The 27636-nt window shown below is 43.9% G+C and overlaps 1 protein-coding gene across 4 annotated transcripts in view; it reads right to left on the reverse strand.

Moving 5' to 3' along the window:
• LOC118944399 (homer protein homolog 2-like) overlaps nt 1-27636 on the reverse strand; it is a 152679-nt gene that overhangs the window by 86568 nt on the left and 38475 nt on the right. For 2 of the 4 annotated variants that reach the window (XM_036963250.1, XM_036963249.1), the window contains exon 2: nt 1812-1974. In XM_036963250.1, the coding sequence (XP_036819145.1) occupies nt 1812-1974 (163 nt within the window). The remainder of the gene's footprint in view (nt 1-1811; nt 1975-27636) is intronic. The other 2 variants (XM_036963252.1, XM_036963251.1) reach the window with 1 other exon arrangement.

Raw genomic sequence — 27636 nt, forward strand, 5'->3', positions numbered from 1 at the left:
TCCAACCCTGTTCACTGGGACACAGCCAGCCATCCAGCCCTGTTCCCTGGGACACAGCCAGCCGTCCAGCCCTGTTTCCTGGGACACAGCCAGCCGTCCAACCCTGTTCCCTGGGACACAGCCAGCCATCCAGCCCTGTTCCCTGGGACACAGCCAGCCATCCAACCCTGTTCCCTGGGACACAGCCAGCCGTCCAACCCTGTTCCCTGGGACACAGCCAGCCGTCCAACCCTGTTCCCTGGGACACAGCCAGCCGTCCAACCCTGTTCCCTGGGACACAGCCAGCCGTCCAGCCTTGTTCCCTGGGACACAGCCAGCCGTCCAGCCCTGTTCCCTGGGACACAGCCAGCCGTCCAACCCTGTTCCCTGGGACACAGCCAGCCGTCCAGCCCTGTTCCCTGGGACACAGCCAGCCGTCCAGCCCTGTTCCCTGGGACACAGCCAGCCGGGACACACCCTGGGACACAGCCACCCTGTGACACAGCCAGCTGTCCAGCCCTGTTCCCTGTGACACAGCCAGCCGTCCAGCCCTGTTCCATGTGACACAGCCAGCCATCCAGACAGACAGAGACATCCATCCAGACAGCCAGACAGAGACATCCGTCCAGCCAGACAGCCAGAGACATCCGTCCAGACAGACAGAGATAGACATCCGTCCAGCCAGACAGCCAGAGACATCCGTCCAGACAGACAGAGATAGACATCCGTCCAGACAGACAGACATCCGTCCAGACAGACAGACATCCGTCCAGCCAGACAGACATAGACATCCGTCCAGACAGACAGAGACATCCGTCCAGACAGACAGACAGAGACATCCGTCCAGACAGACAGACATAGACATCCGTCCAGACAGACAGAAACATCCGTCCAGACAGACAGAAACATCCGTCCAGACAGACAGAGACATCCGTCCAGACAGACAGAGACATCCGTCCAGACAGACAGAGACATCCGTCCAGACAGACAGAGACATCCGTCCAGACAGACAGAGACATCCGTCCAGACAGACAGAGACATCCGTCCAGACAGACAGAGACATCCGTCCAGACAGACAGAAACATCCGTCCAGACAGACAGAGACATCCGTCCAGACAGACAGAGACATCCGTCCAGACAGACAGAAACATCCGTCCAGACAGACAGAGACATCCGTCCAGACAGACAGAGACATCCGTCCAGACAGACAGAGACATCCGTCCAGACAGACAGAGACATCCGTCCAGACAGACAGACATCCGTCCAGACAGACAGAAACATCCGTCCAGACAGACAGAGACATCCGTCCAGACAGACAGCCAGAGACATCCGTCCAGACAGACAGACATCCGTCCAGACAGACATAGACATCCGTCCAGACAGACAGAGACATCCGTCCAGACAGACATAGACATCCGTCCAGACAGACAGAGACATCCGTCCAGACTGACAGAGACATCCGTCCAGACAGACAGACATCCGTCCAGACAGACAGAGACATCCGTCCAGACAGATAGACATCCGTCCAGACAGACAGACATCCGTCCAGACAGACAGCCAGAGACATCCGTCCAGACAGACAGCCAGAGACATCCGTCCAGACAGACAGAGACATCCGTCCAGACAGACATAGACATCCGTCCAGACAGACAGAGACATCCGTCCAGACAGACAGAGACATCCGTCCAGACAGACAGAGACATCCGTCCAGACAGACAGAGACATCCGTCCAGACAGACAGAGACATCCGTCCAGACAGCCAGAGACATCCGGACACGTCCTGACTCCCCACCACCCGAACACGTCCTCCCAACCCTAACACACTCACTCACCCCTACCTTGGATCCATCTACACTGATGATGCGGTAGCTGTTGCGTGTGGAGTCGTAGAAGTAGGAAACGGTGACTGCCTGTTTGCTGGCTGGGACCCAGTTCTTCTTGGTGGTCGGGTCAATCTGGAACACATGGGCCCTGGTGGTGAAGATTGGCTGCTCCCTGCACGAGACGAGGAAGAGACGGAGAGAGGGAAAGAGGAGGAGGAGAGAGAGGGAAAGAGGAGGAGGAGCGAGAGAGTGGGGGGGGGGGGGGGGGCGAGAGAGGGAGGGAGGGAGGGAGAGGGATGAGAAGGAGAAGATTAGGAGACCTCTAGTTTGGGTTGGAAGCTCTAGTAATTAATGGTTTGGGGTGTTAGAAACTCCCATGTATTCTATAGGTCAGTCTAAGAGCACATGCATTAGCGTGGAAATACTGAAAGTAACAAGTCAAAAACACAGATGACAGCAGGTTCTGGTTCTGTGGTGTGAGTTGAGAACTGGGAGAGATCCAGGTCAGTACAGGGTATAGGGAACACAACGTCATTTCCGGTCACGACTTGCAGACTTGTTTTTGAGTTGCTGTGCGTTTTGTTGCCAACCTGTTTTGCTACCTGACAAATTTACGGTTTTTACTTTTTAATTACCGTTTATATTTTTGTTTTTTCCTACTCAACTTTTTCACTCCGGACGCTTTATCTGGACACGATTCGTCAGGACCTCCAACAGCCGAAGCTAAGTAGTAACATTAACATGATGCCTTCTAATTGTAGTCGCTGTACTCGCCTTACGGCGAGGATAGCTGTGCTACAAGCCCAGCTTCAGACGCAATCGCTAGGCAAGGGTAATTTCAGTGTAGGAAAGGATGAAACAGCGTCTGTGCCACCAGTAAGTACAGATAGTAGTATAAATCCCCTGGCACAGTCCCCGCAGCCGGACAACTTTCTCACGGTTTCTGGAAGGAAATGCTGTAGGAACGCTCAACCGGTGTCGCTCATTCAGCCGACAGAAACTTTCAACCGGTTTTCCCCATTAAGCAGCGGGTCGGAGTCAGAGGCCGAGCCTTCTCTGGTCTCTACTCCTCCCGTTACGGGGTCTGAGACGCCGAAGCTTCCCACCATTAGCTCTGACAAATTGAAAACTCTAGTCATTGGCGACTCCATTACCCGCAGTATTAGACTTGAGAATCATCCAGCGATCATACACTGTTTACCGGGGGGCAGGGCTACCGACGTTAAGGCTAATCTGAAGATGGTGCTGGCTAAAGCTAAAACTGGCGAGTGTAGAGAGTATAGAGATATTGTTATCCACGTCGGCACCAACGATGTTAGGATGAAACAGTCAGAGATCACCAAGCGCAACATAGCTTCTGCGTGTAAATCAGCTAGAAAGATGTGTCGGCATCGAGTAATTGTCTCTGGCCCCCTCCCAGTTAGGGGGAGTGATGAGCTCTACAGCAGAGTCTCACAACTCAATCGCTGGTTGAAAACTGTTTTCTGCCCCTCCCAAAAGATAGAATTTGTAGATAATTGGCCCTCTTTCTGGGACTCGCCCACAAACAGGACCAAGCCTGACCTGCTGAGGAGTGACGGACTCCATCCTAGCTGGAGGGGTGCTCTCATTTTATCTACCAACATAGACAGGGCTCTAACTCCTCTAGATCCACAATGAAATAGGGTGCAGGCCAGTCAGCAGGCTGTTAGCCAGCCTGCCTGCATAGAGCATGGAGTCTGCCACTAGCACAGTCAGTGTAGTCAGCTCAGCTATCACCATTGAGACCGTGTCTGTGCCTCGACCTAGGTTGGGCAAAACCAAACATGGCGGTGTTCGCCTTAGCAATCTCACTAGGATAAAGACCACCTCCATTCCTGTCATTATTGAAAGAGATCATGATACCTCACATCTCAAAATAGGGCTACTTAATGTTAGATCCCTTACTTCAAAGGCAATTATAGTCAATGAACTAATCACTGATCATAATCTTGATGTGATTGGCCTGACTGAAACATGGCTTAAGCCTGATGAATTTACTGTGTTAAATGAGGCCTCACCTCCTGGCTACACTAGTGACCATATCCCCCGTGCATCCCGCAAAGGCGGAGGTGTTGCTAACATTTACGATAGCAAATTTCAATTTACAAAAAAAAAAATGACGTTTTCGTCTTTTGAGCTTCTAGTCATGAAATCTATGCAGCCTACTCAATCACTTTTTATAGCTACTGTTTACAGGCCTCCTGGGCCATATACAGCGTTCCTCACTGAGTTCCCTGAATTCCTATCGGACCTTGTAGTCATAGCGGATAATATTCTAATCTTTGGTGACTTTAATATTCACATGGAAAAGTCCACAGACCCACTCCAAAAGGCTTTCGGAGCCATCATCGACTCAGTGGGTTTTGTCCAACATGTCTCTGGACCCACTCACTGTCACAGTCATACGCTGGACCTAGTTTTGTCCCATGGAATAAATGTTGTGGATCTTAATGTTTTTCCTCATAATCCTGGACTATCGGACCACCATTTTATTACGTTTGCAATTGCAACAAATAATCTGCTCAGACCCCAACCAAGGATCATCAAAAGTCGTGCTATAAATTCACAGACAACACAAAGATTCCTTGATGTCCTTCCAGACTCCTTCTGCCTACCCAAGGACGCCAGAGGACAAAAATCAGTTAACCACCTAACTGAGGAACTCAACTTAACCTTGCGCAATACCCTAGATGCAGTTGCACCCCTAAAAACTAAAAACATTTCTCATAAGAAACTAGCTCCCTGGTACACAGAAAATACCCGAGCTCTGAAGCAAGCTTCCAGAAAATTGGAACGGAAATGGCGCCACACCAAACTGGAAGTCTTCCGACTAGCTTGGAAAGACAGTACTGTGCAGTACCGAAGAGCCCTTACTGCTGCTCGATCATCCTATTTTTCTAACTTAATTGAGGAAAATAAGAACAATCCGAAATTCCTTTTTGATACTGTCTCAAAGCTAACTAAAAAGCAGCATTCCCCAAGAGAGGATGACTTTCACTTTAGCAGTGATAAATTCATGAACTTCTTTGAGGAAAAGATTATGATTATTAGAAAGCAAATTACGGACTCTTCCTTAAATCTGCGTATTCCTTCAAAGCTCAGTTGTCCTGAGTCTGCACAACTCTGCCAGGACCTAGGATCAAGAGAGACACTCAAGTGTTTTAGTACTATATCTCTTGACACAATGATGAAAATAATCATGGCCTCTAAACCTTCAAGCTGCATACTGGACCCTATTCCAACTAAACTCCTGAAAGAGCTGCTTCCTGTGCTTGGCCCTACTATGTTGAACATAATAAACGGCTCTCTATCCACCGGATGTGTACCAAACTCACTAAAAGTGGCAGTAATAAAGCCTCTCTTGAAAAAGCCAAACCTTGACCCAGAAAATATAAAAAACTATCGGCCTATATCGAATCTTCCATTCCTCTCAAAAATTTTAGAAAAGGCTGTTGCGCAACAACTCACTGCCTTCCTGAAGACAAACAATGTATACGAAATGCTTCAGTCTGGTTTTAGACCCCATCATAGCACTGAGACGGCACTTGTGAAGGTGGTAAATGACATTTTAATGGCATCGGACCGAGGCTCTGCATCTGTCCTCGTGCTCCTAGACCTTAGTGCTGCTTTTGATACCATCGATCACCACATTCTTTTGGAGAGATTGGAAACCCAAATTGGTCTACACGGACAAGTTCTGGCCTGGTTTAGATCTTATCTGTCGGAAAGATATCAGTTTGTCTCTGTGAATGGTCTGTCCTCTGACAAATCAACTGTAAATTTCGGTGTTCCTCAAGGTTCCGTTTTAGGACCACTATTGTTTTCACTATATATTTTACCTCTTGGGGATGTTATTCGAAAACATAATGTTAACTTTCACTGCTATGCAGATGACACACAGCTGTACATTTCAATTAAACATGGTGAAGCCCCAAAATTGCCCTTGCTAGAAGAATGTGTTTCAGACATAAGGAAGTGGATGGCTGCAAACTTTCTACTTTTAAACTCGGACAAAACAGAGATGCTTGTTCTAGGTCCCAAGAAACAAAGAGATCTTCTGTTGAATCTGACAATTAATCTTAATGGTTGTACAGTCGTCTCAAATAAAACTGTGAAGGACCTCGGCGTTACTCTGGACCCTGATCTCTCTTTTGAAGAACATATCAAGACCATTTCAAGGACAGCTTTTTTCCATCTACGTAACATTGCAAAAATCAGGAACTTTCTGTCCAAAAATGATGCAGAAAAATTAATCCATGCTTTTGTCACTTCCAGGTTAGACTACTGCAATGCTCTACTTTCCGGCTACCCGGATAAAGCACTAAATAAACTTCAGTTAGTGCTAAATACGGCTGCTAGAATCCTGACTAGAACCAAAAAATTTGATCATATTACTCCAGTGCTAGCCTCTCTACACTGGCTTCCTGTCAAAGCAAGGGCTGATTTCAAGGTTTTACTGCTAACCTACAAAGCATTACATGGGCTTGCTCCTATCTATCTCTCTGATTTGGTCCTGCCGTACATACCTACACGTACGCTACGGTCACAAGACGCAGGCCTCCTAATTGTCCCTAGAATTTTTAAGCAAACAGCTGGAGGCAGGGCTTTCTCCTATAGAGCTCCATTTTTATGGAACGGTCTGCCTACCCATGTCAGAGACGCAAACTCGGTCTCAACCTTTAAGTCTCTACTGAAGACTCATCTCTTCAGTGGGTCATATGATTGAGTGTAGTCTGGCCCAGGAGTGGGAGGGTGAACGGAAAGGCTCTGGAGCAACGAACCACCCTTGCTGTCTCTGCCTGGCCGGTTCCCCTCTTTCCACTGGGATTCTCTGCCTCTAACCCTATTACAGGGGCTGAGTCACTGGCTTTACTGGGGCTCTCTCATGCCGTCCCTGGAGGAGGTGCGTCACCTGAGTGGGTTGAGTCACTGATGTGGTCATCCTGTCTGGGTTGGCGCCCCCCCCCCCCCCTTAAGTTGTGCCGTGGCGGAGGTCTTTGTGGGCTATACTCAGCCTTGTCTCAGGATGGTAAGTTGGTGGTTGAAGATATCCCTCTAGTGGTGTGGGGGCTGTGCTTTGGCAAAGTGGGTGGGGTTATATCCTTCCTGTTTGGCCCTGTCCGGGGGTGTCCTCGGAGTGGGCCACAGTGTCTCCTGACCCCTCCTGTCTCAGCCTCCAGTATTTATGCTGCAGTAGTTTATGTGTCGGGGGGCTAGGGTCAGTTTGTTATATCTGGAGTACTTCTCCTGTCCTATTCGGTGTCCTGTGTGAATCTAAGTGTGCGTTCTCTAATTCTCTCCTTCTCTCTTTCTCTCTCTCGGAGGACCTGAGCCCTAGGACCATGCCCCAGGACTACCTGACATGATGACTCCTTGCTGTCCCCAGTCCACCTGGCTGTGCTGCTGCTCCAGTTTCAACTGTTCTGCCTTATTATTATTCGACCATGCTGATCATTTATGAACATTTGAACATCTTGGCCATGTTCTGTTATAATCTCCACCCGGCACAGCCAGAAGAGGACTGGCCATCCCACATATGCTCTCTCTAATTCTCTCTTTCTTTCTCTCTCTCGGAGGACCTGAGCCCTAGGACCATGCCCCAGGAATACCTGACATGATGACTCCTTGCTGTCCCCAGTCCACCTGACTGTGCTGCTGCTCCAGTTTCAACTATTCTGCCTTATTATTATTCGACCATGCTGGTCATTTATGAACATTTGAACATCTTGACCATGTTTTGTTATAATCTCCACCCGGCACAGCCAGAAGAGGACTGGCCACCCCACATAGCCTGGTTCCTCTCTAGGTTTCTTCCTAGGTTTTGGCCTTTCTAGGGAGTTTTTCCTAGCCACCGTGCTTCTTCACCTGCATTGCTTGCTGTTTGGGGTTTTAGGCTGGGTTTCTGTACAGCACTTTGAGATATCAGCTGATGTACGAAGGGCTATATAAAATAAATTTGATTGAATTTGATTGACAGCAGGTCAGGTTCTGTGGTGTGAGTTGAGTACTGGGAGAGATCCAGGTCAGTAGATGACAGCAGGTCAGGTTCTGTGGTGTGAGTTGAGTACTGGGAGAGATCCAGGTCAGTAGATGACAGCAGGTTCTGGTTCTGTGGTGTGAGTTGAGTACTGGGAGAGATCCAGGTCAGTAGATGACAGCAGGTCAGGTTCTGTGGTGTGAGTTGAGTACTGGGAGAGATCCAGGTCAGTAGATGACAGCAGGTTCTGGTTCTGTGGTGTGAGTTGAGTACTGGGAGAGATCCAGGTCAGTAGATGACAGCAGGTTCTGGTTCTGTGGTGTGAGTTGAGTACTGGGAGAGATCCAGGTCAGTAGATGACAGCAGGTTCTGGTTCTGTGGTGTGAGTTGAGTACTGGGAGAGATCCAGGTCAGTAGATGACAGCAGGTTCTGGTTCTGTGGTGTGAGTTGAGTACTGGGAGAGATCCAGGTCAGTAGATGACAGCAGGTTCTGGTTCTGTGGTGTGAGTTGAGTACTGGGAGAGATCCAGTATAGATCTATGTCCTCCTAGTATAGATCTATGTCCTGCTAGGATTCCACCTAGTATAGATCTATGTCCTCCTAGTATAGATCTATGTCCTGCTAGTATAGATCTATGTCCTGCTAGGATACCTCCTAGTATAGATCTATGTCCTGCTAGTATAGATCTATGTCCTGCTAGGATTCCACCTAGTATAGATCTATGTCCTGCTAGTATAGATCTATGTCCTGCTAGGATTCCACCTAGTATAGATCTATGTCCTGCTAGTATAGATCTATGTCCTGCTAGTATAGATCTATGTCCTCCTAGTATAGATCTATGTCCTGCTAGGATTCCACCTAGTATAGATCTATGTCCTGCTAGTATAGATCTATGTCCTGCTAGGATACCTCCTAGTATAGATCTATGTCCTGCTAGTATAGATCTATGTCCTCCTAGTATAGATCTATGTCCTCCTAGTATAGATCTATGTCCTGCTAGTATAGATCTATGTCCTCCTAGTATAGATCTATGTCCTGCTAGGATACCTCCTAGTATAGATCAATGTCCTGCTAGGATAGATCTATGTCCTGCTAGTATAGATCTATGTCCTGCTAGTATAGATCTATGTCCTGCTAGGATACCTCCTAGTACAGATCTATGTCCTGCTAGTATAGATCTATGTCCTCCCAGTATAGATCTATGTCCTCCTAGTATAGATCTATGTCCTCCTAGTATAGATCTATGTCCTCCTAGTATAGATCTATGTCCTGCTAGTATAGATCTATGTCCTCCTAGTATAGATCTATGTCCTGCTAGGATACCTGCTAGTATAGATCTATGTCCTGCTAGGATACCTGCTAGTATAGATCTATGTCCTGCTAGGATACCTCCTAGTATAGATCTATGTCCTGCTAGTATAGATCTATGTCCTGCTAGGATACCTCCTAGTATAGATCTATGTCCTGCTAGTATAGATCTATGTCCTCCTAGTATAGATCTATGTCCTCCTAGTTTAGATCTATGTCCTCCTAGTATAGATCTATGTCCTGCTAGGATACCTCCTAGTATAGATCTATGTCCTCCTAGTATAGATCTATGTCCTCCTAGTATAGATCTATGTCCTGCTAGTATAGATCTATGTCCTGCTAGGATACCTCCTAGTATAGATCTATGTCCTGCTAGTATAGATCTATGTCCTGCTAGTATAGATCTATGTCCTCCTAGTATAGATCTATGTCCTGCTAGGATACCTCCTAGTATAGATCTATGTCCTCCTAGTATAGATCTATGTCCTGCTAGGATACCTCCTAGTATAGATCTATGTCCTCCTAGTATAGATCTATGTCCTGCTAGTATAGATCTATGTCCTCATAGTATAGATCTATGTCCTGCTAGGATACCTCCTAGTATAGATCTATGTCCTCCTAGTATAGATCTATGTCCTCCTAGTATAGATCTATGTCCTGCTAGTATAGATCTATGTCCTCCTAGTACAGATCTATGTCCTCCTAGTATAGATCTATGTCCTGCTAGTATAGATCTATGTCCTGCTAGTATAGATCTATGTCCTCCTAGTACAGATCTATGTCCTCCTAGTATAGATCTATGTCCTGCTAGTATAGATCTATGTCCTCCTAGTACAGATCTATGTCCTGCTAGTATAGATCTATGTCCTGCTAGTGTAGATCTATGTCATCCTAGTATAGATCTATGTCCTCCTAGTATAGATCTATGTCCTCCTAGTATAGATCTATGTCCTGCTAGTACAGATCTATGTCCTCCTAGTATAGATCTATGTCCTGCTAGTACAGATCTATGTCCTCCTAGTATAGATCTATGTCCTCCTAGTATAGATCTATGTCCTGCTAGTATAGATCTATGTCCTGCTAGTACAGATCTATGTCCTCCTAGTATAGATCTATGTCCTCCTAGTATAGATCTATGTCCTGCTAGTATAGATCTATGTCCTGCTAGGATACCTCCTAGTATAGATCTATGTCCTCCTAGTATAGATCTATGTCCTGCTAGTATAGATCTATGTCCTCCTAGTATAGATCTATGTCCTCCTAGTATAGATCTATGTCCTGCTAGGATACCTCCTAGTATAGATCTATGTCCTCCTAGTATAGATCTATGTCCTCCTAGTATAGATCTATGTCCTGCTAGTATAGATCTATGTCTTCCTAGTATAGATCTATGTCCTCCTAGTATAGATCTATGTCCTCCTAGTATAGATCTATGTCCTCCTAGTATAGATCTATGTCCTCCTAGTATAGATCTATGTCCTCCTAGTATAGATCTATGTCCTCCTAGTATAGATCTATGTCCTCCTAGTATAGATCTATGTCCTCCTAGTATAGATCTATGTCCTCCTAGTATAGATCTATGTCCTCCTAGTATAGATCTATGTCCTCCTAGTATAGATCTATGTCCTGCTAGTATAGATCTATGTCCTGCTAGTATAGATCTATGTCCTGCTAGTATACCTCCTAGTACAGATCTATGTCCTGCTAGTATAGATCTATGTCCTGCTAGTATAGATCTATGTCCTGCTAGGATACCTCCTAGTATAGATCTATGTCCTCCTAGTATAGATCTATGTCCTGCTAGTATAGATCTATGTCCTCCTAGTATAGATCTATGTCCTGCTAGTATAGATCTATGTCCTCCTAGTATAGATCTATGTCCTCCTAGTATAGATCTATGTCCTCCTAGTATAGATCTATGTCCTGCTAGTATAGATCTATGTCCTGCTAGTATAGATCTATGTCCTCCTAGTATATATCTATGTCCTCCTAGTATAGATCTATGTCCTCCTAGTATAGATCTATGTAGATGTAGTGTAGCCTGCTGCAGCGTAACATATTCCTGTAGCAGTCACCTGGGATGCCAGATCCTCAGTTTCCCTCCCAGTGGAGAGCAGGTGTTAATGTAACACTAACCCTGGAAATCACCTGGCAACCCGCAGCCAATTAGCACTTCATCAGCCCAAGCCTCTCACAGGAGGGAAGGAAAAACACACAGGCACTACACGAGCCCTATCAAGTTATAGGGAGAAGAAACACCACCACAGACACAGTCTCGGCTGCTCACAGGGTATCAGAGTCCTCCTGGTCAGCTGTTTTAATACCCGGCTGCATTAAAGACTAAGGCTGGTAATTGCCGAGGACATCACGATTCCATATCAGCACCATACTTTAGGTGTGATTCCATATCACCACCATACTTTAGGTGTGATTCCATATCAGCACCATACTTTAGGTGTGATTCCATATCAGCACCATACTTTAGGTGTGATTCCATATCACCACCATACTTTAGGTGTGATTCCATATCAGCACCATACTTTAGGTGCGATTCCATATCACCACCATACTTTAGGTGTGATTCCATATCACCACCATACTTTAGGTGCGATTCCATATCACCACCATACTTTAGGTGTGATTCCATATCAGCACCATACTTTAGGTGTGATTCCATATCAGCACCATACTTTAGGTGTGATTCCATATCAGCACCATACTTTAGGTGTGATTCCATATCAGCACCATACTTTAGGTGTGATTCCATATCAGCACCATACTTTAGGTGTGATTCCATATCAACACCATACTTTAGGTGTGATTCCATATCAGCACCATACTTTAGGTGTGATTCCATATCAGCACCATACTTTAGGTGTGATTCCATATCAGCACCATACTTTAGGTGTGATTCCATATCAACACCATACTTTAGGTGTGATTCCATATCAACACCATACTTTAGGTGTGATTCCATATCACCACCATACTTTAGGTGTGATTCCATATCAACACCATACTTTAGGTGTGATTCCATATCACCACCATACTTTAGGTGTGATTCCATATCACCACCATACTTTAGGTGTGATTCCATATCAACACCATACTTTAGGTGTGATTCCATATCACCACCATACTTTAGGTGTGATTCCATATACCACCATACTTAAGGTGCGATTCTCAGAATTCTCAACCAAGATTCATTCTATTGTGATTTGATGTTCCACACATATTGCTCACTATATGTTGTAACTTTAATGTGTTACAGAGTTAATGTTTAAGTTAATTCTGCTGCAGAGAGAAGAGAGATATGAGATAACTAAATGTTGATCAGTCAGGGAAAGTGTTGAAAACACATTGGCTCACAATTTAAAGATGGAGAACAAGCTATAGGTTGAAACATACCTGTGTTTAGGTGCAGGGTCAGACTATTAGAGCTAGCTAACGCTACCTACTAAAAATACCACACACACACACACAGAGCCTTCGGAAAGTATTCAAACCCCTGGACTTTTTCCACATTTTGTTACGTTACAGCTAAAATGGAAGGTGAACCTTCACCTCAGTCTGAAGTCCTGAGCGCTCTGGAGCAGGTTTCCATCAAGGAACTCTCTGTACTTTGTTCCGTTCATCTTTCCCCTCGTTCCTGACTAGTCTCCCAGTCCCTGCTGCTTAAAAACATCCCCATAGCATGACGCTGTCACCACCATGCTTCACTGTAGTGATGGTGCCAGGTTTCCTCCAGACGTGAAGCTTGATATTCAGGCTAAAGAGTTCAATCTTGGTTTCATCAGACCAGAGAATCGTGTTCCTCATGGACTGAGTCCTTTAGGTGCCTTTTGGCAAACTCCAAGCGGGCTGTCATGTGCCTTTTCCGTCTGGCCACTCTACCATAAAGGCCTGATTGGTGGAGTGCTGCAGAGATCGTTGTCCTTCTGGAAGGTTCTCCCATCTCCACAGAGGAACTCTAGAGACCATCAGGTTCTTGGTCATCTCCCTGACCAAGGCCCTTCTCCCCCAATTGCTCAGTTTGGCCGGGCGGCCAGCACTAGGAAGAGTCTTTGCGGTTCCAAACATCTTCCATTTAACAATGATGGAGGCCACTGTGTTCTTGTGGACCTTCAATGCTGCAGTCATTTTTTGCTACCCTTCCCCAGATCTGTACCTCGATACAATCCTGTGTCGGAGCTCTACGGACAATTCCTTCGATCTCATGGCTCGGTTTTTGCTCTGACATGCACTGTCAACTGTGGGACCTTTTATATAGACAGGTGTGTGTCATTTCCAAATCATGTCCAATCAATTGACTTTACCACAGGTGTACTCCGATCAAGTGGTAGAAACATCTCAAGCATGCTCAATGGAAACAGGATGCACCAGAGCTCAAATTTCGAGTCTCCTAGCAAAGGGGCTGAATACTAATGTAAATAAGGCATTTCTGCTTAAAAAATGATAAAATATGCAAAACAAAATGGGAAACACCTGTTTTTGCTTTGTCCTTATGGGATATTATGTGTAGTTGCTGAGATTTTAATTTATTTAATCCATTTTAGAATAAGGCTGTAACGTAACAAAATGTGGAAAAAGTCAAGGGGTCTGAATACTTTCCGAAGGCACAGTATATCTAAAATATATATATATATATATATATAAATAAATAAATGGTCCCACATCCAAAGTACATCCAGCGAACGGCAGGCCAGGGGTCGAAAACAGATTATTGATGAAAGAGGACAAAGCAGGCTGACAAACTGTGCAGCTCAACAGAAGGGCTACAGTTAGTCGACTTATACAGTCCAGCTCAACAGGAGGGCTACAGTTAGTCGACCTACAGTCCAGCTCAACAGAAGGGCTACAGTTAGTCGACTTATACAGTCCAGCTCAACAGAAGGGCTACAGTTAGTCGACTTATACAGTCCAGCTCAACAGAAGGGCTACAGTTAGTCGACCTACAGTCCAGCTCAACAGAAGGGCTACAGTTAGTCGACCTACAGTCCAGCTCAACAGAAGGGCTACAGTTAGTCGACCTACAGTCCAGCTCAACAGAAGGGCTACAGTTAGTCGACCTACAGTCCAGCTCAACAGAAGGGCTACAGTTAGTCGACCTACAGTCCAGCTCAACAGAAGGGCTACAGTTAGTCGACCTACAGTCCAGCTCAACAGAAGGGCTACAGTTAGTCGACCTACAGTCCAGCTCAACAGAAGGGCTACAGTTAGTCGACCTACAGTCCAGCTCAACAGAAGGGCTACAGTTAGTCGACCTACAGTCCAGCTCAACAGAAGGGCTACAGTTAGTCGACCTACAGTCCAGCTCAACAGAAGGGCTACAGTTAGTCGACCTACAGTCCAGCTCAACAGAAGGGCTACAGTTAGTCGACTTATACAGTCCAGCTCAACAGAAGGGCTACAGTTAGTCGACCTACAGTCCAGCTCAACAGAAGGGCTACAGTTAGTCGACCTACAGTCCAGCTCAACATGGTGCATAAAATAACACACAACTCGTCGTGACCTTGACACGAATGGGGTACGGCAGCCGACGACCTTACAGAGTTCCACTTCTGAGAGAATGCCAAGAGTGTTATCAAGGCAAAGGGTGGCTACTTTGAAGAATCTAAACTCTCAAATATATTTTGATTTGTTTAACACTTTTTTTGGTTACTACATGATTCCATATTTTTTTCATTCATAGTTTTGACGTCTTCACTATTATTCTACAATGTAGAAACTTGTAAAAATAAAGAAAAACTCTTGAATGAGAAGGTGTGTCCAAACTTTTGACTGGTACTGTGTATACAAACACTTTCTGTTATTTTATAAATCCATATTTGGAGTCAAATATCGATATAATATCATCCAAAAAATATCACGATATGTCTATCAACTCCCCCCCCCCCCCCCCCCCCATCAATAATTAAGACTGTTTAAACCTCTGCAGCCCCCTGGTCCCTGTGTGTGTACTGTTGTCGTCTGGTGGACATCTGTTAGGAAGATTATCAACTGTAATTCTTGCATTTCGGACATCATCAAGGGTGTAGGCAACAAGGACGTAGGCAACAAGGACGTTGGCAACAAGGACGTAGGCAACAAGGACGTAGGCAACAAGGACGTAGGGCAACAAGGACGTAGGGCAACAAGGACGTAGGGCAACAAGGACGTAGGCAACAAGGGCGTAGGCAACAAGGACGTAGGCAACAAGGACGTAGGCAACAAGGACATAGGCAACAAGGACATAGGCAACAAGGACGTAGGCAACAAGGACGTAGGCAACAAGGACGTAGGCAACAAGGACATAGGCAACAAGGACATAGGCAACAAGGACATAGGCAACAAGGACATAGGCAACAAGGACATAGGCAACAAGGACGTAGGCAACAAGGACGTAGGCAACAAGGACGTAGGCAACAAGGACATAGGCAACAAGGATGTAAGATTTACATGTAAAAGGCTACATATTCCACAGCCTATCAGAGGGGTGGGGGGGGGTGACTTTTCTACATCGGTCGACTTTTCAAATCAATGTGAAAACAGGTATTAAATAGCTTCTAGACGACCCAGATTGGATTATAATGACATTTGAAGGATGCAGCTTCAGGCATCTCTCCCAGCATGACTACTTTCCATTAGGACAAATTAACTCACAACCTCTCTGTTAGTCAGAAACCATTTGAACAACGACTAAAATGAGGGACAATCACAGCGACACACACACACATTTAAAATGTCCTCTTAGATCGACCGTCTGTTCAAAATGTGGCCTGCCGGAGTAACAGTGTCATCGTTCCCAGGACTACATTAGGCCACATTAACTCAACCTCTGTTTTGGACAATCACACACACTTTTATAAAAGACTACAGGCTTGGTCAACACTAGATGGGATGTTATAAAGGACTACAGGCTTGGTCAACACTAGATGGGATGTTATAAAGGACTACAGGCTTGGTCAACACTAGATGAGATGTTATAAAGGACTACAGGCTTGGTCAACACTTGATGTTATAAAGGACTACAGGCTTGGTCAACACTAGATGGGATGTTATAAAGGACTACAGGCTTGGTCAACACTAGATGAGATGTTATAAAGGACTACAGGCTTGGTCAACACTAGATGTTATAAAGGACTACAGGCTTGGTCAACACTAGATGTTATAAAGGACTACAGGCTTGGTCAACACTAGATGAGATGTTATAAAGGACTACAGGCTTGGTCAACACTAGATGTTATAAAGGACTACAGGCTTGGTCAACACTAGATGTTATAAAGGACTACAGGCTTGGTCAACACTAGATGAGATGTTATAAAGGACTACAGGCTTGGTCAACACTAGATGGGATGTTATAAAGGACTACAGGCTTGGTCAACACTAGATGAGATGTTATAAAGGACTACAGGCTTGGTTAACACTAGATGAGATGTTATAAAGGACTACAGGCTTGGTCAACACTTGATGTTATAAAGGACTACAGGCTTGGTCAACACTAGATGTTATAAAGGACTACAGGCTTGGTCAACACTAGATGTTATAAAGGACTACAGGCTTGGTCAACACTAGATGGCATGTTATAAAGGACTACAGGCTTGGTCAACACTAGATGTTATAAAGGACTACAGGCTTGGTCAACACTAGATGGGATGTTATAAAGGACTACAGGCTTGGTCAACACTAGATGAGATGTTATAAAGGACTACAGGCTTGGTCAACACTAGATGTTATAAAGGACTACAGGCTTGGTCAACACTAGATGAGATGTTATAAAGGACTACAGGCTTAGTCAACACTAGATGAGATGTTATAAAGGACTACAGGCTTGGTCAACACTAGATGTTATAAAGGACTACAGGCTTGGTCAACAGTAGATGTGATGTTATAAAGGACTACAGGCTTGGTCAACACTAGATGAGATGTTATAAAGGACTACAGGCTTAGTCAACACTAGATGAGATGTTATAAAGGACTACAGGCTTGGTCAACACTAGATGTTATAAAGGACTACAGGCTTGGTCAACAGTAGATGGGATGTTATAAAGGACTACAGGCTTGGTCAACACTAGATGGGATGTCATAAAGGACCACAGGCTTGGTCAACAATTGATGGGATGTTATAAAGGACTACAGGCTTGGTCAACACTAGATGCGATGTTATAAAGGACTACAGGCTTGGTCAACACTAGATGTTATAAAGGACTACAGGCTTGGTCAACACTAGATGAGATGTTATAAAGGACTACAGGCTTGGTCAACACTAGATGTTATAAAGGACCACAGGCTTGGTCAACACTAGATGAGATGTTATAAAGGACTACAGGCTTGGTCAACACTAGATGAGATGTTATAAAGGACTACAGGCTTGGTCAACACTAGATGTTATAAAGGACTACAGGCTTGGTCAACACTAGATGAGATGTTATAAAGGACTACAGGCTTGGTCAACAGTAGATGGGATGTTATAAAGGACTACAGGCTTGGTCAACACTAGATGGGATGTTATAAAGGACTACAGGCTTGGTCAACACTAGATGGGATGTTATAAAGGACTACAGGCTTGGTCAACACTAGATGGGATGTTATAAAGGACTACAGGCTTGGTCAACACTAGATGGGATGTTATAAAGGACTACAGGCTTGGTCAACACTAGATGGGATGTTATAAAGGACTACAGGCTTGGTCAACACTAGATGTTATAAAGGACTACAGGCTTGGTCATCACTAGATGTTATAAAGGACTACAGGCTTGGTCAACACTAGATGAGATGTTATAAAGGACTACAGGCTTGGTCATCACTAGATGTTATAAAGGACTACAGGCTTGGTCAACACTAGATGAGATGTTAAAAAGGACTACAGGCTTGGTCATCACTAGATGAGATGTTATAAAGGACTACAGGCTTGGTCAACACTTGATGTTATAAAGGACTACAGGCTTGGTCAACACTAGATGGGATGTTATAAAGGACTACAGGCTTGGTCAACACTAGATGAGATGTTATAAAGGACTACAGGCTTGGTCAACACTAGATGTTATAAAGGACTACAGGCTTGGTCAACACTAGATGTTATAAAGGACTACAGGCTTGGTCAACACTAGATGAGATGTTATAAAGGACTACAGGCTTGGTCAACACTAGATGTTATAAAGGACTACAGGCTTGGTCAACACTAGATGTTATAAAGGACTACAGGCTTGGTCAACACTAGATGAGATGTTATAAAGGACTACAGGCTTGGTCAACACTAGATGAGATGTTATAAAGGACTACAGGCTTGGTCAACACTAGATGGGATGTTATAAAGGACTACAGGCTTGGTCAACACTAGATGGGATGTTATAAAGGACTACAGGCTTGGTCAACACTAGATGAGATGTTATAAAGGACTACAGGCTTGGTCAACACTTGATGTTATAAAGGACTACAGGCTTGGTCAACACTAGATGTTATAAAGGACTACAGGCTTGGTCAACACTAGATGTTATAAAGGACTACAGGCTTGGTCAACACTAGATGGGATGTTATAAAGGACTACAGGCTTGGTCAACACTAGATGTTATAAAGGACTACAGGCTTGGTCAACACTAGATGGGATGTTATAAAGGACTACAGGCTTGGTCAACACTAGATGAGATGTTATAAAGGACTACAGGCTTGGTCAACACTAGATGTTATAAAGGACTACAGGCTTGGTCAACACTAGATGAGATGTTATAAAGGACTACAGGCTTAGTCAACACTAGATGAGATGTTATAAAGGACTACAGGCTTGGTCAACACTAGATGTTATAAAGGACTACAGGCTTGGTCAACAGTAGATGTGATGTTATAAAGGACTACAGGCTTGGTCAACACTAGATGAGATGTTATAAAGGACTACAGGCTTAGTCAACACTAGATGAGATGTTATAAAGGACTACAGGCTTGGTCAACACTAGATGTTATAAAGGACTACAGTCTTGGTCAACAGTAGATGGGATGTTATAAAGGACTACAGGCTTGGTCAACACTAGATGGGATGTCATAAAGGACCACAGGCTTGGTCAACAATTGATGGGATGTTATAAAGGACTACAGGCTTGGTCAACACTAGATGCGATGTTATAAAGGACTACAGGCTTGGTCAACACTAGATGTTATAAAGGACTACAGGCTTGGTCAACACTAGATGAGATGTTATAAAGGACTACAGGCTTGGTCAACACTAGATGTTATAAAGGACCACAGGCTTGGTCAACACTAGATGAGATGTTATAAAGGACTACAGGCTTGGTCAACACTAGATGAGATGTTATAAAGGACTACAGGCTTGGTCAACACTAGATGTTATAAAGGACTACAGGCTTGGTCAACACTAGATGAGATGTTATAAAGGACTACAGGCTTGGTCAACAGTAGATGGGATGTTATAAAGGACTACAGGCTTGGTCAACACTAGATGGGATGTTATAAAGGACTACAGGCTTGGTCAACACTAGATGGGATGTTATAAAGGACTACAGGCTTGGTCAACACTAGATGGGATGTTATAAAGGACTACAGGCTTGGTCAACACTAGATGGGATGTTATAAAGGACTACAGGCTTGGTCAACACTAGATGGGATGTTATAAAGGACTACAGGCTTGGTCAACACTAGATGGGATGTTATAAAGGACTACAGGCTTGGTCAACACTAGATGGGATGTTATAAAGGACCACAGGCTTGGTCAACACTAGATGTTATAAAGGACTACAGGCTTGGTCAACACTAGATGGGATGTTATAAAGGACCACAGGCTTGGTCAACACTAGATGTTATAAAGGACTACAGGCTTGGTCAACACTAGATGAGATGTTATAAAGGACTACAGGCTTGGTCAACAGTAGATGGGATGTTATAAAGGACTGCAGGCTTGGTCAACACTAGATGGGATGTTATAAAGGACTACAGGCTTGGTCAACACTAGATGGGATGTTATAAAGGACTACAGGCTTGGTCAACACTAGATGTTATAAAGGACTACAGGCTTGGTCAACACTAGATGGGATGTTATAAAGGACTACAGGCTTGGTCAACACTAGATGAGATGTTATAAAGGACTACAGGCTTGGTCAACACTAGATGTTATAAAGGACTACAGGCTTGGTCAACACTAGATGTTATAAAGGACTACAGGCTTGGTCAACACTAGATGGGATGTTATAAAGGACTACAGGCTTGGTCAACACTAGATGAGATGTTATAAAGGACTACAGGCTTGGTCAACACTAGATGTTATAAAGGACTACAGGCTTGGTCAACAGTAGATGTGATGTTATAAAGGACTACAGGCTTGGTCAACACTAGATGAGATGTTATAAAGGACTACAGGCTTAGTCAACACTAGATGAGATGTTATAAAGGACTACAGGCTTGGTCAACACTAGATGTTATAAAGGACTACAGGCTTGGTCAACAGTAGATGGGATGTTATAAAGGACTACAGGCTTGGTCAACACTAGATGGGATGTCATAAAGGACCACAGGCTTGGTCAACAATTGATGGGATGTTATAAAGGACTACAGGCTTGGTCAACACTAGATGCGATGTTATAAAGGACTACAGGCTTGGTCAACACTAGATGTTATAAAGGACTACAGGCTTGGTCAACACTAGATGAGATGTTATAAAGGACTACAGGCTTGGTCATCACTAGATGTTATAAAGGACTACAGGCTTGGTCAACACTAGATGAGATGTTATAAAGGACTACAGGCTTGGTCAACACTAGATGGGATGTTATAAAGGACCACAGGCTTGGTCAACACTAGATGTTATAAAGGACTACAGGCTTGGTCAACAGTAGATGGGATGTTATAAAGGACTGCAGGCTTGGTCAACACTAGATGGGATGTTATAAAGGACTACAGGCTTGGTCAACACTAGATGGGATGTTATAAAGGACTACAGGCTTGGTCAACACTAGATGTTATAAAGGACTACAGGCTTGGTCAACACTAGATGGGATGTTATAAAGGACTACAGGCTTGGTCAACACTAGATGAGATGTTATAAAGGACTACAGGCTTGGTCAACACTAGATGTTATAAAGGACTACAGGCTTGGTCAACAGTAGATGAGATGTTATAAAGGACTACAGGCTTGGTCATCACTAGATGTTATAAAGGACTACAGGCTTGGTCAACACTAGATGAGATGTTATAAAGGACTAAAGGCTTGGTCATCACTAGATGAGATGTTATAAAGGACTACAGGCTTGGTCAACACTAGATGAGATGTTATAAAGGACTACAGGCTTGGTCAACACTAGATGAGATGTTATAAAGGACTACAGGCTTGGTCAACACTAGATGTTATAAAGGACTACAGGCTTGGTCAACACTAGATGAGATGTTATAAAGGACTACAGGCTTAGTCAACACAAGATGAGATGTTATAAAGGACTACAGGCTTGGTCAACACTAGATGTTATAAAGGACTACAGGCTTGGTCAACACTAGATGAGATGTTAAAAAGGACTACAGGCTTGGTCATCACTAGATGAGATGTTATAAAGGACTACAGGCTTGGTCAACACTTGATGTTATAAAGGACTACAGGCTTGGTCAACACTAGATGGGATGTTATAAAGGACTACAGGCTTGGTCAACACTAGATGAGATGTTATAAAGGACTACAGGCTTGGTCAACACTAGATGTTATAAAGGACTACAGGCTTGGTCAACACTAGATGTTATAAAGGACTACAGGCTTGGTCAACACTAGATGAGATGTTATAAAGGACTACAGGCTTGGTCAACACTAGATGTTATAAAGGACTACAGGCTTGGTCAACACTAGATGTTATAAAGGACTACAGGCTTGGTCAACACTAGATGAGATGTTATAAAGGACTACAGGCTTGGTCAACACTAGATGAGATGTTATAAAGGACTACAGGCTTGGTCAACACTAGATGAGATGTTATAAAGGACTACAGGCTTGGTCAACACTAGATGAGATGTTATAAAGGACTACAGGCTTGGTCAACACTTGATGTTATAAAGGACTACAGGCTTGGTCAACACTAGATGTTATAAAGGACTACAGGCTTGGTCAACACTAGATGTTATAAAGGACTACAGGCTTGGTCAACACTAGATGGGATGTTATAAAGGACTACAGGCTTGGTCAACACTAGATGTTATAAAGGACTACAGGCTTGGTCAACACTAGATGGGATGTTATAAAGGACTACAGGCTTGGTCAACACTAGATGAGATGTTATAAAGGACTACAGGCTTGGTCAACACTAGATGTTATAAAGGACTACAGGCTTGGTCAACACTAGATGAGATGTTATAAAGGACTACAGGCTTAGTCAACACTAGATGAGATGTTATAAAGGACTACAGGCTTGGTCAACACTAGATGTTATAAAGGACTACAGGCTTGGTCAACAGTAGATGTGATGTTATAAAGGACTACAGGCTTGGTCAACACTAGATGAGATGTTATAAAGGACTACAGGCTTAGTCAACACTAGATGAGATGTTATAAAGGACTACAGGCTTGGTCAACACTAGATGTTATAAAGGACTACAGGCTTGGTCAACAGTAGATGGGATGTTATAAAGGACTACAGGCTTGGTCAACACTAGATGGGATGTCATAAAGGACCACAGGCTTGGTCAACAATTGATGGGATGTTATAAAGGACTACAGGCTTGGTCAACACTAGATGCGATGTTATAAAGGACTACAGGCTTGGTCAACACTAGATGTTATAAAGGACTACAGGCTTGGTCAACACTAGATGAGATGTTATAAAGGACTACAGGCTTGGTCAACACTAGATGTTATAAAGGACCACAGGCTTGGTCAACACTAGATGAGATGTTATAAAGGACTACAGGCTTGGTCAACACTAGATGAGATGTTATAAAGGACTACAGGCTTGGTCAACACTAGATGTTATAAAGGACTACAGGCTTGGTCAACACTAGATGAGATGTTATAAAGGACTACAGGCTTGGTCAACAGTAGATGGGATGTTATAAAGGACTACAGGCTTGGTCAACACTAGATGGGATGTTATAAAGGACTACAGGCTTGGTCAACACTAGATGGGATGTTATAAAGGACTACAGGCTTGGTCAACACTAGATGGGATGTTATAAAGGACTACAGGCTTGGTCAACACTAGATGGGATGTTATAAAGGACTACAGGCTTGGTCAACACTAGATGGGATGTTATAAAGGACTACAGGCTTGGTCAACACTAGATGGGATGTTATAAAGGACTACAGGCTTGGTCAACACTAGATGAGATGTTATAAAGGACTACAGGCTTGGTCAACACTAGATGAGATGTTATAAAGGACTACAGGCTTGGTCAACACTAGATGTTATAAAGGACTACAGGCTTGGTCAACACTAGATGAGATGTTATAAAGGACTACAGGCTTGGTCAACAGTAGATGGGATGTTATAAAGGACTACAGGCTTGGTCAACACTAGATGGGATGTTATAAAGGACTACAGGCTTGGTCAACACTAGATGGGATGTTATAAAGGACTACAGGCTTGGTCAACACTAGATGGGATGTTATAAAGGACTACAGGCTTGGTCAACACTAGATGGGATGTTATAAAGGACTACAGGCTTGGTCAACACTAGATGGGATGTTATAAAGGACTACAGGCTTGGTCAACACTAGATGGGATGTTATAAAGGACTACAGGCTTGGTCAACACTAGATGGGATGTTATAAAGGACCACAGGCTTGGTCAACACTAGATGTTATAAAGGACTACAGGCTTGGTCAACACTAGATGGGATGTTATAAAGGACCACAGGCTTGGTCAACACTAGATGTTATAAAGGACTACAGGCTTGGTCAACACTAGATGAGATGTTATAAAGGACTACAGGCTTGGTCAACAGTAGATGGGATGTTATAAAGGACTGCAGGCTTGGTCAACACTAGATGGGATGTTATAAAGGACTACAGGCTTGGTCAACACTAGATGGGATGTTATAAAGGACTACAGGCTTGGTCAACACTAGATGTTATAAAGGACTACAGGCTTGGTCAACACTAGATGGGATGTTATAAAGGACTACAGGCTTGGTCAACACTAGATGAGATGTTATAAAGGACTACAGGCTTGGTCAACACTAGATGTTATAAAGGACTACAGGCTTGGTCAACACTAGATGAGATGTTATAAAGGACTACAGGCTTAGTCAACACAAGATGAGATGTTATAAAGGACTACAGGCTTGGTCAACACTAGATGTTATAAAGGACTACAGGCTTGGTCAACAGTAGATGTGATGTTATAAAGGACTACAGGCTTGGTCAACACTAGATGAGATGTTATAAAGGACTACAGGCTTGGTCAACACTAGATGTTATAAAGGACTACAGGCTTGGTCAACAGTAGATGGGATGTTATAAAGGACTACAGGCTTGGTCAACACTAGATGGGATGTCATAAAGGACCACAGGCTTGGTCAACAATTGATGGGATGTTATAAAGGACTACAGGCTTGGTCAACACTAGATGCGATGTTATAAAGGACTACAGGCTTGGTCAACACTAGATGTTATAAAGGACTACAGGCTTGGTCAACACTAGATGAGATGTTATAAAGGACTACAGGCTTGGTCATCACTAGATGTTATAAAGGACTACAGGCTTGGTCAACACTAGATGAGATGTTATAAAGGACTACAGGCTTGGTCATCACTAGATGAGATGTTATAAAGGACTACAGGCTTGGTCAACACTAGATGAGATGTTATAAAGGACTACAGGCTTGGTCATCACTAGATGAGATGTTATAAAGGACTACAGGCTTGGTCAACACTAGATGGGATGTTATAAAGGACTACAGGCTTGGTCAACACTAGATGGGATGTTATAAAGGACCACAGGCTTGGTCAACACTAGATGTTATAAAGGACTACAGGCTTGGTCAACACTAGATGAGATGTTATAAAGGACTACAGGCTTGGTCAACAGTAGATGGGATGTTATAAAGGACTGCAGGCTTGGTCAACACTAGATGGGATGTTATAAAGGACTACAGGCTTGGTCAACACTAGATGGGATGTTATAAAGGACTACAGGCTTGGTCAACACTAGATGTTATAAAGGACTACAGGCTTGGTCAACACTAGATGGGATGTTATAAAGGACTACAGGCTTGGTCAACACTAGATGAGATGTTATAAAGGACTACAGGCTTGGTCAACACTAGATGTTATAAAGGACTACAGGCTTGGTCAACAGTAGATGAGATGTTATAAAGGACTACAGGCTTGGTCATCACTAGATGTTATAAAGGACTACAGGCTTGGTCAACACTAGATGAGATGTTATAAAGGACTACAGGCTTGGTCAACACTAGATGGGATGTTATAAAGGACTACAGGCTTGGTCAACACTAGATGGGATGTTATAAAGGACCACAGGCTTGGTCAACACTAGATGTTATAAAGGACTACAGGCTTGGTCAACACTAGATGAGATGTTATAAAGGACTACAGGCTTGGTCAACAGTAGATGGGATGTTATAAAGGACTGCAGGCTTGGTCAACACTAGATGGGATGTTATAAAGGACTACAGGCTTGGTCAACACTAGATGGGATGTTATAAAGGACTACAGGCTTGGTCAACACTAGATGTTATAAAGGACTACAGGCTTGGTCAACACTAGATGGGATGTTATAAAGGACTACAGGCTTGGTCAACACTAGATGAGATGTTATAAAGGACTACAGGCTTGGTCAACACTAGATGTTATAAAGGACTACAGGCTTGGTCAACAGTAGATGTGATGTTATAAAGGACTACAGGCTTGGTCAACACTAGATGTTATAAAGGACTACAGGCTTGGTCAACACTAGATGAGATGTTATAAAGGACTACAGGCTTGGTCAACACTAGATGTTATAAAGGACCACAGGCTTGGTCAACACTAGATGAGATGTTATAAAGGACTACAGACTTGGTCAACACTAGATGAGATGTTATAAAGGACTACAGGCTTGGTCAACACTAGATGTTATAAAGGACCACAGGCTTGGTCAACACTAGATGAGATGTTATAAAGGACTACAGGCTTGGTCAACACTAGATGAGATGTTATAAAGGACTACAGGCTTGGTCAACACTAGATGTTATAAAGGACTACAGGCTTGGTCAACACTAAATGGGATGTTATAAAGGACTACAGGCTTGGTCAACACTAGATGTTATAAAGGACTACAGGCTTGGTCAACACTAGATGAGATGTTATAAAGGACTACAGGCTTGGTCAACACTAGATGTTATAAAGGACTACAGGCTTGGTCAACACTAGATGAGATGTTATAAAGGACTACAGGCTTGGTCAACACTAGATGAGATGTTATAAAGGACTACAGGCTTGGTCATCACTAGATGTTATAAAGGACTACAGGCTTGGTCAACACTAGATGGGATGTTATAAAGGACTACAGGCTTGGTCAACACTAGATGTTATAAAGGACTACAGGCTTGGTCAACACTAGATGAGATGTTATAAAGGACTACAGGCTTGGTCAACACTAGATGTGATGTTATAAAGGACTACAGGCTTGGTCAACACTAGATGTTATAAAGGACTACAGGCTTGGTCAACACTAGATGGGATGTTATAAAGGACTACAGGCTTGGTCAACACTAGATGGGATGTTATAAAGGACAAAGTGGCAGTAAAGTGACAATATCATTGAAACAGATATGAGTCATTTCCTGTCTGTCAGAGTGAGCTAGAAACAGCCAATAGGATCTACCTCCTGGCAGACAGACCAGTCTCTTCTCTTCTTCTCTCCTCCTGTCCTATTCTCAGAGGGCTCTGTACATGTGTGTGGGTGGGGGGGGAAGGGAGGGGGGAAGGGGGTGTTGACACACAAATGCAGAAAGCAAGATGTGTGTGGGTGTGGCCACGCTCCCATCTCCCAGTAGACAGTCAGTGTTCAGTAAACACACAGGCTGAACATGCAGTGCAGAGTCAGCCAGTCAGTCAGTCAGCCAGCCAGTCCGTCCGTCCATCCTCACCTGGTCCTGCCACAATACAACACCATCTTTCCATCCCTTCCTGTTACCATACTCTCTGTGGTTATGTTTACATACTTGATTTAAAAAAAATTCAAACCAGGAAATCAAACCAATGTAAAATGCAGCATGTGATTGTAGTGTGGTTGTGTGTGTGTGTGTGTGGAACCTGTAGGACTCCATGTGGGAGAGAGTGCACACACACACACACACACACACACACACACACACGTTCATTCTATTTCAGCACAGCTTTATTGATAAGTACCCAGAGGGCGATAGGCATCGCTCCACAAGGCAGCAGTGATGTTTTCATATTCCATCCCTACTAAGGTATCCTAGCAGGACATAGATCTATACTAGCAGGACATAGATCTGTACTAGCAGGACATATATCTGTACTAGGAGGTCATAGATCTATACTAGGAGGACATAGATCTATCCTAGCAGGACATAGATCTATACTAGCAGGACATAGATC

The sequence above is a fragment of the Oncorhynchus mykiss genome, chromosome 26 (assembly GCF_013265735.2).
Source record: "Oncorhynchus mykiss isolate Arlee chromosome 26, USDA_OmykA_1.1, whole genome shotgun sequence".
Taxonomy (NCBI): domain Eukaryota; kingdom Metazoa; phylum Chordata; class Actinopteri; order Salmoniformes; family Salmonidae; genus Oncorhynchus; species Oncorhynchus mykiss.